The 17,813-nt window shown below is 47.9% G+C and overlaps 1 protein-coding gene across 1 annotated transcript in view; it reads right to left on the bottom strand.

The window, feature by feature from the left end:
- Positions 1–17,813, bottom strand: part of itga11a (integrin, alpha 11a) — a 124,741-nt gene that overhangs the window by 58,307 nt on the left and 48,621 nt on the right. Inside the window, exons 4-10 of the mRNA XM_055661444.1 lie at positions 16,827–16,918; positions 11,565–11,679; positions 10,106–10,233; positions 7,806–7,954; positions 3,739–3,889; positions 2,175–2,340; positions 530–603 (exon numbers count right to left, since the gene is read on the bottom strand). Coding sequence (XP_055517419.1) covers positions 530–603; positions 2,175–2,340; positions 3,739–3,889; positions 7,806–7,954; positions 10,106–10,233; positions 11,565–11,679; positions 16,827–16,918 — 875 coding nt within the window. The remainder of the gene's footprint in view (positions 1–529; positions 604–2,174; positions 2,341–3,738; positions 3,890–7,805; positions 7,955–10,105; positions 10,234–11,564; positions 11,680–16,826; positions 16,919–17,813) is intronic.

Below are 17,813 nucleotides of genomic sequence, written 5' to 3' on the forward strand. Positions count from 1 at the left end.
ACACAAAGTGCTGGAGTAACTCAACAGGTCAGGCAGCATCTCTGGAGAACATGGATAGGTGGCATTTTGAGTCATGACCCTTTTTCAGACAATGGAGGGGGGAGAAGGAAGGTGGAAAAAGGGAAAGGCAGGACAAGCGGGTGGGTAATAGGTAGACACAGGCCAGGGGGGAGGTTTGTTATTCCCCTCACCTCACAGAACTACACCTTTACTGAATATGCTTACTGTGCACAAAATGGCTGCCGTTCCCTACGTCACCTTAGAAATGTTTTTTACACCTGGGAAAGAAATGGTATGGGCAGTGGTTGTCAAAGGTGATGACAACATTTAAAGTCCTTCCCCAATGACCCTGGCTGCTTTTTGAACTCGGTCTAGGAGCGTTGGCCAATTGCAAATGCTGACCCCGACCTCCCAAAGTAAGCAACTATAGATTTTTCTTCAGCTGATCCTGAACTCATCAGAGAAGTGGGGATGAGACAGGGAAGAAAGGATCTACACCTGGTGAAATGAGGATGAAAATAAGCCTTACCTCGACAAAATGAGACGAAAATCCTGCTTGTGACATTTCCAGCTGAAAGGATGTTTCATTCTGAATATTAGTCCCTGATATTAAAAAAAGGAAATGTCAGTCACTATTCAGTGCCCAGTTACAATTCCGACTCAATAAATGCATATCTTCTTTGTAACTCTTGGTGAAAGACATTGAAATGGGAAAGAAATACCTACCCGTCATCGATCAAGGTTCAAGAATACTCCCTCCATCCATTCCCAGTGCATAATGGACACTCTTCACCATCTTCAAGATGTAATGCACCAAATCTCCAAGTCTCCCAAGGACTCATTAAAACTTACCGAATAGTGAAAGGCCTGGACAGAGTAGATGTTTCCACTAGTGGGAGTGTCTAGGACCAGAGGTCACAGCCTCCGAATAAAAGGACGTACCTTTAGAAAGGAGACTGGGAGGAATTTATTTTGTCAGGGGGTGGTGAATCTGTGGAATTCATTGCCACAGACGGCTGTGGAAGCCACGTCATTGAGTATTTTTTAAAGCGGAGATTGACAGATTCTTGATTAGTAAGGGCGTTAAAGGTGACGGGGAGAAGGCGGGAGAATGGGCTTGAGAGGGAAAGATAGATCAGCCATGATTGAATGACGGAGTCGACTCGATGGGCCGAATGATCTAATTCGGCTATCTCAACACAGCCCACAAACCCATGGTTTTGTCAAACATGCAAGTTAGCCCTTCTGGGCCTTTGATTCTTTGGTGTGTCTCCGTGGTTGCATCCTGTCACCTCCAAGTCACATGGGTGTGGAACCACACCAAGACATAAAAACATAGACACATAGGTGCAGGAATAAGCCATTCGGCCCTTCGAGCCAACACCACTATTCAATATGATCATGACTGATCATCCAAAATCAGTACCCTGTTCCTGCTTTCTCCCCATATCCCTTGATTTTGTTAGCCCTAAGAGCTAAATCTCTCTTGAATATATCCAGTGAATTGGCCTCCACTGCCTTATGTGGCAGAGAATTCCACAGATTCACAACTTTCGAAGTGAATTTTTTTTCCTCATCTCAGTCCTAAATGGCCTAAACTGTGACCCCTGGTTCTGGACTCCTCTAACACTGGGAACATTTTTCCTGCATCTTTCTATAAGATCCCCTCTAATCCTTCAAAATTCCAGTGAATACAAGCCCAGCTGATCCATTCTTTCATCATCCTGGGAATTAACCTGGTGAACCTACGCTGCACTCCCTCAATAGCAAGAATGTCCTTCCACAAATTAGGAGACCAAAACAACACACAATACTCCAGTTAAAACCAGCCTGACTGTACACTGTTGAACTGAGGGAGTGCAGCGTTGCGAATGATGGCATCTTCTGAATGAGATGCCAAACTGGGGCCACATCTGCCCTCTCAGTTGATGTGTGAAAAACCAACGGCCATCCTTGAAGTAGAATGGGGTTGGGTTCAAACCAAATCTGATCCTCCAACCAATATCCAAATCTTCACCACACTGTTGCCTGGGAAACACTGCCATGAACAAATTAGCAGCAAATTGTACTTGGCAACAGTGATTCAATTACACTCCATTCACTGTAAAGGCCTGAGTTAACGAGAGGAGGTGTGGAGATTCCTTATTTTCTTTTAATCCCCAATAAAACCTCACCTTCCAGCCTGAAGATCCGAGCTCCGAGAGCATCCACAATATCTTTCAGGGCCGACTCATCAGAGACGTTGAAGAAATGTTTCTCGTCTGGGTGGCTTGCGATGGACTTGATCTCCTTCAGGAAGCCACTTGGGTTGATTCTTCTGCGGTTGTAGTAACCAAGCACCTGCAGACAGGAGCAGAGGTTTTACTCAGAGTGACCGTCTCCCCTCCATCCATCCTGAAGTCTCAGCTGCAACAGGACGCTCTGCTCACTGTTCATTCTTCACGATGGATGGAGGATGTTGGCTGAAGGTTCAAGGTGGGCCCCACCTTGTCTCCAGCTGGCACGGTGCCCTCTCTGGTAAGGTGCGTGACATTTTAGGAGCAGTTTTACTATGCGATTCATAGAGTGGTTTAGAACAATCCTCCCTGCTTAAATCAAAGATGTTGAAGCTAAATACAGTATTTCTGTGGCACAGGAGGCCATTCAGCCCTTTGTGGTTATTCCAGCTCGTACAGCAATCCCAATCCCCACTTGTTCCACCACTCACTTACACTGAAGGATGATTTACAGCAGCCAATATTGAGAGAGGAGCAGAATTATGCCATTCGGCCCATCGAGTCTACTCTATTCAATCATGGCTGATCTTTCCCTCTCGCCCCTATTCTCCAGGCCTCTCCCCATAACCCCCGACACCCTTACTAATCACAAACCTGTTAATCTCCCCTTTAAAATACCCAAAGACCTGGCCTCCACAGCTGTTTAATTCCACAGATTCATCACCCACTGACTATAGAAATTTCTCCTTGTCTCCGTTCTAAAGGTACGTTATACTGAGGATGTGCTCTCAAGTCCTAGACTCTCCCACCAGTGGAAACATCCTCTCCACATCCACTCTATCCAGGCATTTCACTATTCGTTAAATTTCAATGAGGTCCCCCTCATCCTTCTAAACTCCAGCGGGTACAGGCCCAGAGCGGTCACATGCTCATCATACATTAACCCAATCATGCCCGGGATCATTCTCATAAACCTCCTCTGCACCCTCTCCAAGGCCAACACATCCCTCCTCAGATATGGGAACCAATTCACCTACTGACTTTGGAATGTGGGAGAAATTGGAGAACCCAGTAGATACCCAGACAGTCACAGGGAGAACATACAAACTCCACATAGACAGAATCCTGAAGTTGGGATTGAACCCGGGTCTCTGACACTGTGAGGTTGTGGCTTGATGTGCTGCTCTACTGTGCCCTCTGTGTGGAGACACAGATTGGGTGATTCACTGGAGGTCGCAACAGATTAGTACAGGTGTCAGGGGTTATGGGGAGAAGGCAGGAGAATGGGGTTGAGAGGAAAGATAGATTAGCCATGCTTGACTGGCAGAGTAGACTTGATGCACTGAATAGCCTAATTCTGTTCCTATGACCAATGAATGGGCCGTGACTGGGCGAGATGCCCATGATTAACCCCTTATGTTCATGGTCCTGCTGTATGTCACATAACACAATGATAGTTGCTGTCCATACAAGGGTGGTTGGCAGAACTACGGCAGAGGGGGGACGGGATGGGATGACCTACCGCAATGGCGTATCTGGTGATGTTGTCCCTCTCGGCATCCTCGATGACTTGCTTCAGGTGGGGGCTGTCGTGGGACTCGCCATCGGTTATGACGATCATTACTTTCTTGGCTTCTTGCCTTGCCCCCCTGCTGCTGCTGAACGCCTCCGAGCTGAGAGAGACAACGGGGGCACCCGTTAAACAGGCAGGCTGAGGTCTAGTTCAGAGATGCAGCGCGGAAACAGGCTGTGTCTCTAAAACCCACCGAGTCCGCGCTGACCAGCGTATCCCGCACATTAACGCTATCCTACACATGAGGGACAATTTCACATTTCTACAAACCCGTACGGGCTCTGCCTTGCTCCAACACTCCAAAGACAATAGACAATAGGTGCAGGAGTAGACCATTCGGCCCTTTGAGCCAGCAGCGCGGCAGAGGGTGGAGGGGATGACCTACCACAATGGCGTATCTGGTGATGATTGGGGTGAGCGGGGGGGGGGGGGGGGGGGGTGGGGGCGGGGGGGGGGGGGGGGTCAGTCCCCCCCCATGACAGAAGGGGGAGGAGTGGTACAGTTTGATAGCCACAGGGAAGAAGGATATCCTGTGGCGTTCTGTACTGCATCTTGGTGGAACCACTCTGTTGCTGAAAGTACTCAAGAAGGTTTTCTCCAGGTACTCGTGTTTCCCCTCACATCCCAAGGATGCGTTGGTTTGAAGGTTAATTGGCCTCTGTAAATTTCCCCTTGCTTGAGGGTCAGTGACGGAGGATAGTGAGAGGTAAATATACAAGGGTAGTTTGAGAATAAGAAGGAGGTGTTGTTAGGGCTCTTGCAGAGCATTAGGGTGGATAAATCCCCCGGACCTGATGGGATCTATCCCAGTTTATTGAGGGAGGCAAGAGAGGAGATGGCAGGAACCTTGACAAATACATTTGTATCTTCTCTAGCCACAGGTGAGGTCCCGGAGGACTGGAGATTATCTAAACTTGTTCCTTTATTGAAGAGGGGAAGTAGAGAGAGTCCAGGGAATCATTGGCCAGTGACTTCATGACTACAATTTGGAAGAAAATGGGTTAATTAGGAATAGCCAGCATGGCTTTGTACAAGATAGATACAAAATGCTGGAGTAACCCAGGCAGCATCTCTGGAGAGAAGGAATGGGTGACGTTTCAGGTCGAGACCCTTCTTCAGTCTGAAGGTACTCGTGTCAGTCTGAAGAAGAGTCTTGACCTGAAACGTTACCCATTCCTTCTCTCCAGAGATGCTGCCTGTCCTGCTGAGCTACTCCGGCATGTTGTGTCTACCTTCGATTTAAACCAGCATCTGCAGTTCCTTCCTACACATGGCTTTGTACAATGCAGGTTGTGTCTTGCTAACTTGAGCAAGTCTTTTTGAGCAGACGAAGATAATGGATGACGGTTGTGTGGTGGATGTTGTCGACATGGATTTTAATGAGGCATTTGATAAAGATTCCCAAGGTAGGCTGATCCAGAAGATTAAGATGCACATGGATCAATATGGTCTTGGTCGTATGATTCCCATGAATGCACAAGCAGCTCGGAGGGATGGAAGTGTAAATGTGACAATATTATTTATATTTGAAGATAGGACATGCAGAATAAATGGGTAAATTATAAAACAGGACTCTCAAACCAGTCATTATGACCAATGATTATGAGATCACCAAAGAATCTGCAAGATTAGCATTAGTGAAACTGCTTGCAGTGTGCTTTGGGTGAGTTTGCAATCCTGTGGTCAGGGTTTGTGTAGTAAAGTCACCACGCTCACCACCACGGAATTGCAAAGGAAAGCACAGATCTAGGCAGGTTTACTTCCATCAACGTTTGCTGTTCTTTCACCATGGAACAATGGGCCCATTCAGTGGCCGAATCCCGCAGAAAGATCGCTGTTGGACCTCTTGAACTGTGTTGGGTTCCCCTGGGTTGCGGCGGGCAGTGCCTAGGGACTTGGGGATGAGGGGGTGGGCTTGTGAAAATCAGCACACTTCCTAATCTCTGTATCTCCCGCTCTGTCTGAAGAAGGGTCTCGACCTGAAACATCACCCATTCCTTCCCTCCAGAGATGCTGCCTGTCCCGCTAAGTTACTCCAGCATTTTGTGTCTATCTTCAACTCACCACAATTGATTGATTGATTGAAGACGCAGCATAGAAACGGGCCCTTCACACCACCAAGTCCACGCCAAGCATCGATCACCCATGTTTTAATTTGTTTATTAATTAACTGTGTATTTGGCAACTCGTTAGGAACATGATGTTGCTAAAATGATGTGTTTTTAATGTAACTTGTCATATCTGTTGTTCCTTTCCATGTGTCCAATCTTCAGGAAGAGTCTGACAAAAGCTTATGTGATTATGTACTGTTTCACGATTGATAGCTAGTGCTAGAGTTTGGGTGAGGCTGCACTGAGTAGGAAGGGAAAATCGTGGAGTCCTACCGCATGAAAATGGTCCTCAGCCCACTGAGCTGTGCCAACTACCAAGCAACGATCAGCAACGATCTGCAACGATCCTAGTTTTTATTCTCCCCACATTACCATCAATTTCCCACAGATTCTCCCACTGACTTACATTCTGTGGGTAACTTACAGTGGAATGTGGGAGAAAACTGAAGCACTCACATTCTAGGCTTGCTAACAATTTTAAGGGCTTCTCAACTAAGATCAGTTGGTTGTAATGTTATGCCCCTGTCCAACTTAGGAAACCTGAACGGAAACCTCTGGAGACTTTGCGCCCCAACCCAAGGTTTCCGTGCGGTTCCCGGAGGTTGCAGGTAGTGGAAGCAGGTAGGGAGACTGACAAAAACCTCCAGGAACCTCCGGGAACTGCACGGAAACCTTGGGTGGGGCGCAAAGTCTCCAGTGGTTTCCGTTCAGGTTTCCTAAGTGGGACAGGGGAACAAAACACCTTTAGAAATGTGTTGCTTTGCAATCACATGTTCTCGGAGCAGAGAGGTTTACCTGCACACATTCAATGGGGACAGATTGCAATGGATTGTGTTTTAAGTAGTATACAACACAACAGCAAGTACAATGGAAGGACTATGTGGCCCTGGGAGCTATTCACCCGACATGGTCTCTGCCATTGACTTCTCACCACCTGCTGGAGAGCAAGAGCAGAGGGCACAACCACAGGAAGGCAGATTACTATCTAAATTGCGAGTTGGGAAAAGGGGAAGTACAACGGAATCTGGGGGGTCCTTGTTCACCAGTCAATGAAAGTAAGCAGTCGTGTTCAAGAAGGAACTGCAGATGCTGGAAAATCGAAGGTACACAAAAGCTGGAGAAACTCAGCGGGTGCAGCAGCATCTATGGAGCGAAGGAAATAGATAATGTTTCGGGCCGAAACCCTTCTTCAGACTGATGAAAGTAAGCATGCAGGTACAGCAGGCAGTGAAGAAAGTGAATGGCATGTTGGCCTTTATAACAAGAGGAATTGAGTAAAGGAGCAAATAGGTCCTTCTGCAGTTGTACAGAGCCCTAGTGAGACCACACCTGGAATATTGTGTGCAGTTTTGGTCCCCTAATTGAGGAAGGACATTCTTGCTATTGAGGGAGTGCAGTGTAGGTTTACAAGATTAATTCCCGGGATGGCGGGACTGTCATATGCTGAGAGAGTGGAGCGGCTGGGCTTGTATAGTCTGGAGTTTAGAAGGATGAGAGGGGATCTTATTGAAACATATAAGATTATTAAGGGTTTGGACACGCTAGAGACAGGAAACATGTTCCCGATGTTGGAGTCCAGAACCAGGGGCCACAGTTTAAGAATAAGGGGTAAGCCATTTAGAACAGAGACGAGGAAACACTTTTTCTCACAGAGAGTGGTGAGTCTGTGGAATTCTCTGCCTCAGAGGGCGGTGGAGGCCGTTTCTCTGGATACTTTCAAGAGAGAGCTAGATAGGGCTCTTAAAGATAGCGGAGTAAGGGGATATGGGGAGAAGGCAGGAACGGGTTACTGATTGGGGATGATCAGCCACGATCACATTGAATGGCGGTGCTAGCTCGAAGGGCCGAATGGCCTACTCCTGCACCTATTGTCTATTGTGTATTGTGTAACCAGTTCACCATTACCGTGCAATCTCGATGCCGTGCGCCGTGTTGGTCTCGGTTCCTCCGCGTTGCTCGATGCCCCTGGCTGCTTTGACGACATCGGTAACAGACTTGTAGTCCCTCAACTCAAACTCATGAACCGCAGTCTCTCCGTATTGTACAATTCCCAGCTGCAGAGCAAGAACATCAAGCATAAGAACACAATGTACTCTCCTCGACGAAACCCGCCCAACCCATCCCACCACATCGATCACCCAGTTTCCTTTCCTAGGTCTCACCAATTGTGGCCTTCGCCCCTGCAATGGCTGTACACTTGGCCAGCAGTTTATAACTGGAGTCTAGAGGCTGGACCTTCAGGGCTGGAACCTAAATCAGTATGTTCATATGTTATAGGAGCAGAATTAGGCCATTTGGCCCATCGTCTTCTCCGCCATTCAATCATGGCTGATCTATCTTTCCATCGCAACCCCATTCTCCTGCCTTCTCCCATAGCCTCAGACACCTGTACTAATCAATAATCTGTCAATATCTGCCTTAACAATAAGGCATTCTGTGGCTCTGACTAAAGGAAGGGCTTTCTGGTCCATGAAATCTTTGCCTGAGGTCAGTATTGAACAGCACCATTGGGGTAACTTCAATTCACTACTGACACAGTGCAAGAAGAAATCTCCCCATCACCACCTTCTCCACGGCATGGGCAATCATCTTCAGCCTTACCAATAATGGCCACGTCTACAGAAGGAATAGGAGTAAACCATTCCCCAAATGCCAAGCTGACTTGCATCCCCACTCTGGACATGGCTCGTAGATTAGTCCACACCACATAGGTTTACCAATCTTAGAAACAAGATCCCAAAATGTTTCCTGTTTTTCCTTGCTTGTCTCGTGCTGCCTGCCTAACCTGCTGACTGTTTCCAGTGGTTTCTGATTTCCAGCATTTGCTGTTTTCTATCCCCTCTTTGAAGGATCGGGCAATGTTTTCAGGTTTCAGGAAGGGAATGAATCAGTCGACCAATGTTTCAACTCAATGTAAAAACTGTTTCCTCATGAACCTGGCTACATCTACTGCCAATGACCACATTAAGGCGGCACAGGGTTCGATCCTGACTACGGATGCTGTCTGTATGGAGTTTGTATGTTTTCCCAATGACCTCGTGGGTTTTTCTCTGGGTGCTCTGGTTTCTTCACGCACTCCAAATACGTACAGGTTTTTAGGTCAACTGGCTTTGGTAAAAACTGTAAAGTTGTCCCTAGTGTGTAGGATAGTGTTAATGCATGGAGTGGTCGCTGGTCGGAGCAGACTCGGTTTGCCGAAGGGCCTGTTTCCGTGCTGTATATCTCTAAATACCAGCAGTCTGTTGCAGGGGCGGAAATCGCTATGAAAACATGGGGGGGTGACACAATTTCTTGCGCCTCGCGCGTGCGCTCATACACACACAGGCGAGGCTTCGGCCGTGGGCCCTGTGGATGATAACATCGGGATTTGACCTGGTTGGTGACAGACTCCGAACTCCAGTAACAGCAGCTTCATCTGTCAAGAATCGTGAGGCTTCAATCGGCCTGTTCGCGGGGTCTTTCATCGCCTGGCGCAGCTTAAAACCGGCCGTGGGATTTCCCATCGCCCGGCGGGGGCTTCAACATCAGGTGCCTCGATCGCCTCGACGCAGCAATTTGACCATGGGGCAATAAAAAAATTCCGCGGCCGATTTTAAGCCGCGCCGGGCGATGAAAGGCCCCACGAACGGGCTTATTCCAGCTTTGCTCTATGATCTTTGCTTCACCAGGACGTCTCCCTCCTCCAATCACCCCGCTCTATCCTCAGTCCCACCACCTTACTTCCGCCTCTGACCGACACCTCCCTCCTCCAATCATCTCTCTGAATCATCATGTCCCGCCCACCCCCCTCCCCCCACTGCCTGATGACCGACGTCTCTCTCGTCCAATCGGTGCCCTCGATCATCAGTCCCAACCCCACTGTCTCTCGAAGAAAGCCGAGATTTTTAATAGATTTTTTTTCACCGAGTTTCAAATTCCGGATTACAAAACATGGGGGGGATTGTCCCCCACCTCTCCAAACATGGGGGGGGGGGGGCATGTCCCTCTGACCCCCTGACCGGGAATTCCGCCCATTCACTGTTCCTTCTGGTTTAATGGCCCTCCCGCCATTCTCTCTGTCCATGGTATTTGATCCCCATCAATCAAATTCCCCAGAACCATCTTTGCTCTTTGTTCTTAGACTAAAATCTTAGACATGTGGGAGTTGGCCATTGAATAGAATAGATTTAAGATGAGGAGAAGGACCATCGCCCAGTGATACTCACCCGAATCTGGCCTGGTCCGATGTAAAATTTCTTCAGAATGTTTATTAGGAAGTTCTGGACCTCGTACCAAGGGTATATGCTGTTGGAACCATCCAGAACTATCACAATGTCCATGTACGTCTCACAACCTGCAAAGAGAAGCAACTTGAGTTCAGCGGCACGCCTTGTCTGTTGGTTAATAATGCGCCTGACAGACTCTGTGCTCTTGCTAAACTGCCAAAGGAGAGGAGCTTATGTTGAAACTGATCAACACTGGTAATTCCCAACTCTTGGCACTTTCTCTTACATGAAGCTACAATGGGTTGGATGGGCAGAAGGGCCTCGCTCTATGCTGTAACCAAACTGTGATTTTGAGCACTGTGCCAATGCTGGATTCACGCTGATGGAAGGAAGCAAAAATCCCACAGTGGGTCTGGAAAAGATTAACCAGAATGATTTCAGGGATGAGGGTTTGCATCCGAGCATTAGACCGGCAAACTTGTACTTGTTGTCCTTGCAGCAAAGCAAGTTGGGAGGACGTCACGACTGGTTAAACAGTTGGAAGTCGTTCCCATCAGTAGATGGTTCAAGGCTCAGCAGATTATAGACTTAAAATTCCAGGAAGAAGGAGGGGGGATGTAAGGATGAAAGCAACGTTTTTACTGAGAATATAATTAGTTACTGGAGCTTGGCCCCTGTAAAGCTGTGGACACACAATCAACCAGCAGCTACAGGTGGGTCTTGCACACACACACACTTGAGAGGGAATGGTCTACAGGCCAATTGGGAAACATGGAGGAGGGTAATTTGACAGATTACTCGCACAGGTTTAATGAGCCTGGGTGGCCAGTGGCAGACTGTCCAGGGTGTCAGCTTGCCCGATGGCGTGGGCCCCTGATGAAGTGGGCCCCCTTTGTCTCCTGGCAACCAATATTTTTAGACCCAGTCCGCCACTGTGGGTGGCACAACGGTAGAGTTGCTGCCTTACAACTCCTGAGACCCGGGTTCGCTCCTGACTACGGGTGCTATTTACACCACGTTTGTACGCTCCCCCTGTGACCACGTGGGTTTTCTCCAGGTGCTCCGGTTTCCCAAAGATGTGCGGGTTTGTCGGTTAATTGGGTTCTGTAAATTGTATTTGGTGTGTAGGATAGAACTAGTGTACTAGTTTACGGAACGGGGGTTCCCCTCTTCGACTATAGACGAGGCTCTCACCAGGGTCTCCTCTATATCCCGTAGGATAGAACTAGGGTGATCGCTGGTCGGCGCGGACTCAGACAGGCCGAAGGGCCTGTTTGCACGCTGTGTCTCTAAAATAATGTAAAATAAAGGAATCAATGGTTCCTATGATGCACAGGCTTTCTAAGCTTCTATGTGTATGTGTACTATTCCATCCATCTGTGGGGACGTTAGGCCAGACACTGTGCCCCTGGAACCAGAAAGACACACGGGTGGAATGCAACAGAGACGGTGGACGTACGCTGGATGGCGGGTGCGAAGGCTCGGGCACTTTTGAAGTTGGAGCTGATCTTGCAGCAGATGCCGGTGCTGTAGTAGGAACTTCCGCACTCGTGGGCCCAGAGCGGCCCGCAGGTCTGTGGAGAGCAGGAGAGCAACACAAAATGAGCACCTGGCCCGCGATTCTCACACTATACACATAAGACCTCACATTTCATGTAATCACTGCTCACTTTAGCACTGAACTTGAAAGTAGCGCAGTGGCACAGAGGTGGAGTTGCTGCCTTACCTGGACCATTTCCAACGTCTCCCTCCCGTTTCTAGATCTCACCATCTCCATCGCGGGTAACAGACTACTGACCGACATCTACTACAAACCCACTGACTCCCATTGCTATCTGGACTACACTTCTCCCCACCCTGCTTCCTGTAAGGACTCCATCTCCTACTCCCAATTACTCAGTCAACTCCGCACCTGCACCCAGGATGAGGTGTTCCAAACCAGGGCATCGGAGATGTCCTCATTCTTTAGGGAACGGGGGCTTCCCTCTTCGACTATAGATGATGCTCCCACCAGGGTCTCCTCTATATCCCGTAGCTCCGCTCTCACTCCTTACTTCTCTCTCCTTCCCCTCCCCTTCCCAGCTCTCCCACAGCCTACTGTCTCTGACTCTTCCTTATTTCTTCCCACCCCCAACCCAGTCTGAAGAAGGGTCTCAACCCGAAACATCACCTATTCCTTCGCTCCATAGATGCTGCCTCACCCGCTGAGTTTCTCCAACTTTTGATTGTTCCAGCATCTGTAGTTCTTCCTTGAACAATTATGTTGATATATTTACGAGACGTTGGGTGTAAGCTGGATAGCTTTGATGGCGGGAGCTTTCACAACAGCTGTGAATGTTGGGTTGGACCCAACTCCAAGACATTTCATCATTTTCTCCAGAACTCAGAGCTAACATGTGCCAGAGATTTGTCAGCCCCATGGGATAGCCAGGCAAATGCAGCCTCCTTCATGAGACTGCTGCTGGCTGCAAGTGTGGCACGTTCCCCATATCATCAGCAGGGTTACACCAGGCCGTGGACCTCCCTTTGACTTCTGCCCAGATATCTGGAAAACTCCACAGAGACAGGGCTCCACTGGGTTCCCGGGGGTCACGTGAATGGACAAACGATAAGGACGCTGGGCAGTACTGGCGTGCCCACCTCGGTTAGCTTCTCATTGCATGGTCACTTATGGTCTGGTGAGAAAGTCAATGCACCCTCTCCCATTTGACCTCAAGAAAAAAAAAACTGCTAATGCTGGAAACCTGAAATAAAAACGGAAAATGCTGGAAACATTCACCAGGTCGGAGAGCATCTGTGGAAAGTGAGGGCAGGACTGTTGAGGTGCCCTTCTTTGGATGATCGTTAAACCAAGGACTTGGTATGCTCTCCCAAGCTGATGTTAAAAGACGCCATGTCATTATTTCAAAGATGAGCAGTGGAATTATTCCCGGTATCCTATCCACATTCAGATTAGTTTATTGTCCTAGACACCAGGATGCTTTGAAATTCCCGTTTCACCCGAAGCTCACAGCGGCGCAGGAGTAGAGCTACTGCCTCACAGCGCCAGAGACGCGGGTTCGAACCTGACTACGGGTCCTGTCTGTATGGAGTTTGTACGTTCTCCCCTTGACCTGCGTGCGTTTTCTCCGAGATCTCCGGTTTCCTCCCACACTCCAAAGATGTAGAGGTTTGTAGGTTAATTGGCTTGGTATAAATGTAAAATTGTCCCTAGTGTGTGTAGGATAGTGTAATGCCCCCGTCCCACTTAGGAAACACGAACGGAAACCTCTGGAGACTTTGCGCCCCACCCAAGGTTTCCGTGCGGTTCCCGGAGGTTTTTGTCAGTCTCCCTACCTGCTTCCACTACCTGCAACCTCCGGCAACCACCTGCAACCTCCGGGAACCGCACGGAAACCTTGGGGGGGGCGCAAAGTCTCCAGAGGTTTTCGTTCAGGTTTCCTAAGTGGGACAGGGGCAATACTGTGCGGGGATCGGTGTGGGCTCAGTGGGCTTAAGGGCCTGTTTCTGCGCTGTATCTCGAAAACTAAAACTAAAACACAGAGTTAACAATTTACATAGTAATGATTATATAACAGTAAATAATGTGAGTGTAAGGCAACAGACTGGTGTAGCGCTGCCTGAAGTAAGGGGGGAAATAAATAAAACACAATAACGGAATAACTAGATGAGATAGAGCTAAGAGTAAGGGTTTAATTTAGTTTAGTTTAGTTAATTGCCATTTGTCCAGGGTTACAGGCAAACAGTTTTTTTGTGGTGTGCTATCCAGTCAGCAGAAAGACTCTACATGATCACATTCCAGTTGTCCACAGTGTACAAATGCAGGATAAAAGGAATATTGTTTAGTGCAAGATACAGACCAATAAAGTAACTAAAGATAGTCTGAGTATCTCAAATGAGGCAGGTGGTAGGTCGGGACTGCTCTATAGTTGGTTATTAGGGTGGTTCAGTTGCCTGAAAACAGCTGAGAACTGTCCCTGAATGTGGAACTGTGCGTTTTTGCACACTCCGTACCTCTTGTACATGGCAGCATCTCTGGGAATGGGGAATGAGAGAGAAGATTAGCTTCCTGGTTATTTCTGTTGAATCTGCTTCCCCATCCTTTCAGAAAGCACATTCCAAGTCACAAGAAAGCATTGGGCAAAATATTTCTTCTCTTTTGCCAAATGGACCAGATGCATGGAGTTTTAAACCTGAACCTTCGGTTTAATGGTCTCACTGCCAGTGGAAACAACTCTGACCATCTCTCTGGAAAATAACGTTTCAAACATCGTGTGCATACCCACACAAGCACTATTTCTCTCACACACACACACTCCCTCTCTCTCTCACACACACTCGCTCACACTTGCACGCACTCCCTCTCTCTCTCACACACACACACTCACACAAACCCACTCCCCCTCTCACACACAATCACCCACAACCACTCCCCCGCACTCACATTCACACACACACCCACTCCCTCTCACACACACACACACAGACACACACACACCCACACACACACACAACCCTTCTCACATTTAAGCACAGACAATAGCTCTTATACAAAAGTTTGTTTCCTCACAAACTCACAGACACAATCCATTACACGCATACACAAAGCAACTGCTCTCTTAAACATGCATCTGTTCTCTCATCAATATATTCAACTGGTCTCTCATACACAAACACACATATGCACACATGCACGCACGCACGCACACGCACACACACAGACAAAGACAACTGCTCCCACACACTGCACTCACACCACAACAAATCTCACATGTGGACTTACCGTCACACAACAAAGCATCTCTCTCACGCATACAGAACACAGTCTCTTACACACACACACACAAAACTGCTCCCATCTACACACACACACCCCAGCAGACTGATCACCCATCCATGCTCACACACACAGTTGCTTGCACGCCTATATGCTTATAGAACCACAATCAAGCATCCAACTCACACACACATGCACATGTACACACACACACACACACACACACACACACACACACACACACACACACACACACACACACACACACACACACACACACACACACACACACACACACACACACACACACACACACACACACACACACACACATCCAATCCCCGGTGCTCCCACACACAAATATCCCAGCACCAATCCCCAACACACACACACAAAAGAAACACAGAGACACACACACGTCACTGAGGGTTAACAGCAGTTTTAGCTGATGTTAGTACAGCTGGTGTGTTCTGTCGGATTCAGGAACCCTGGGCGATCAAATAATAAATATTGAACAAAAAGAAACAGCAGAAAGGGTTGGAACGAAATGCTCTGCATTGAAGCCAATCTTATTTTGGGACTACTTTGTAACCACATCCGAGTGGGTCCATGGGTAAAGGCAGCTCTGGGGGCGGTGAGAGGCACAGTCTTTGCATTGTTGCTTGGGGAAGCTGCAGTATCTGCAGGGTCAGGGCACTGTGCCGGGCAGCAGCTTCAGCCGTTATATTTAGCGTCACTTTACCGGGGACTATGATCACATTTGTTTACCTAGCAGCGGTAAACAGACGTAAATGGTACGGAGACCCACACCCTCCTTAGAGCTTCACAAACAGTGAAGCTTTCTCGAGGAGTATTCACGGAACAAATGAAGGACATGTCACACAAATACACAGCAAGATCCCAGAGTGCAATGTGATAATGACTCAATCACCTTGTCGATTAATGAACTATTGGCCCATTGGAGTTAAGTGCTTTGGGAGGTTGGTTGCGATGCATTATCAACACAGGCCTTAGCAAGGGCCTGCACCCACTGCAATTTACCTACTGCCACAGCAGGCCAACAGGGGATGCGATCTTGCTGGCTCTCCACTCTGCACTGGTCCATTTGTGCAACAGGAACACAAACGTCAGGCTTAGTTTCATCTGCGTTCAACTCATCATCCCCTCTAAACGTATCGTCAAACTCAGGGAACTGGATCTCTGCTCAACCTGTGATTTCCTCATCGGCAGTCATGACAAATTGGCAACTTCCTCATCGCTGACTACTAGCACCAGGGCACCACAAGGCTGTGGGCTCAGCCCCCTGCTCTACTCTCTCTATACCCATGGCCGTGTAGATAGACATAGTTCCAATGCCATCTTTAAATTCACTGATGATACCATCGCTGCTGGACAAATAACGGGTAACGGTGAATCGAGTACAGGATGGAGGTAGATAATCTGATTGTGGTGCCTGGAAAACCCACGCTCTCCCTTCAGTTTAGTTTAGAGATACAGTGTGGAAATAGGCCCTTTGGCTCACCGAGTCTGCACTGATCAGCGATCCCCGTACACTAGTATTATTACTCGAGGGGCAATTTACAATCTTTACCGAAGCCAATTAACCCACAAACCCGAACGTCTTTAGAGTGTGGGAGGAAACTGGAGCTCCCGAAGAAAACCCACGCAGGTCATGGTGAGAACGTACAAACTCCGTACAGGCAGCACCCATCGTTAGGGTCGAACCCGGGTCCCTGGGGCTGTAAGGCAGCAACTCTACCGCTGTACCACCCTGCTGCCCTCTCTGACTAGGCCCATTAGAAATGTTTCAAAGACATTAGCTCTCATAAACTCCAGAGAGCAGAAACCCATTCTGCTCAAACTGCCCCCATCATACAACATCAATCCTAAAGCATCAACATAAATGAACTATAACAAAGTTTAAAAAGAAAAAACCAGCCTTACCACAAAGGAGTGATCCTGGGGGTTACTGGTCAAAGTCATCCCAAGCCGCATGTTGTCCTTGTGCTCTGATACATAGGGGAGGGATACCCTTCCTTGGGTGAACAAAACACCAGTAGATTAAACAAGCAGTGGATTACGTTAAACCAGCTTCTCATGTTGATTATCCATTTGAACTTTCTTTGCACCATCTTAATCCTGACTCAGACATTAGCTTAACACACCCACTTAATTAGATTTTGAACCAAAATTGTGAAATAAATGTACTTTAATATTCTTAAGATGTACATGCGGCCAGAAGCATGATTTATTGTGTTGTCCAATGTACTTTCTCAGAACAATGTGCATCGTACTAAAGGATCCTAAATGCGGAACAGTTGCCAGGAATCTGGATGATCAGTGTGCTCTGTACAACAGGCTATGCAATGCACAGTATGACCACCCTTGCTGTTTGTGTGTGGAGTGTGGGCTTACATGTAGTTCAGTTTATTGTCATGTGTACCAAGGTACAGTGAAGAGCTTTTGTTGCGTGCTATCCAGTCAGCAGAAAGACAATACATGATTACAATCGAGCCATTTACTGTGTACAGATACATGATAAGGGAATAACGTTTAGTGCAAAGGTGAAGCCAGTGAAGTCTGATCAAAGATAGTGCAGGGATCACAAGAAAAAACGGCAGTGTTATTGATAAGGAGGAAAAAAACGTTCCAAGCCCCAGAAAGGAGGATTGGTTTGGTGAGCAAAAAGAAAGTGTACAGTGAAACATTCGAGGAGAAGAAAGTAGACGAGGGTGTACACACCAACTAGTACTTTACCCAGAAGTGTAGAGAAATAGAGAGATCTGGGCGGGCAGGTCCACAGATCCCACTGGGTGGCAGTTGTACAGAGCACTAGTGAGACCGCACCTGGAGTATTGTGTGCAGTTTTGGTCCCATGATTTGACGAAGGACATTCTTGCTATTGAGGGAGTGCAGCGTAGGTTCACGAGG

The sequence above is a fragment of the Leucoraja erinacea genome, chromosome 33 (assembly GCF_028641065.1).
Source record: "Leucoraja erinacea ecotype New England chromosome 33, Leri_hhj_1, whole genome shotgun sequence".
Classification (NCBI taxonomy): domain Eukaryota; kingdom Metazoa; phylum Chordata; class Chondrichthyes; order Rajiformes; family Rajidae; genus Leucoraja; species Leucoraja erinaceus.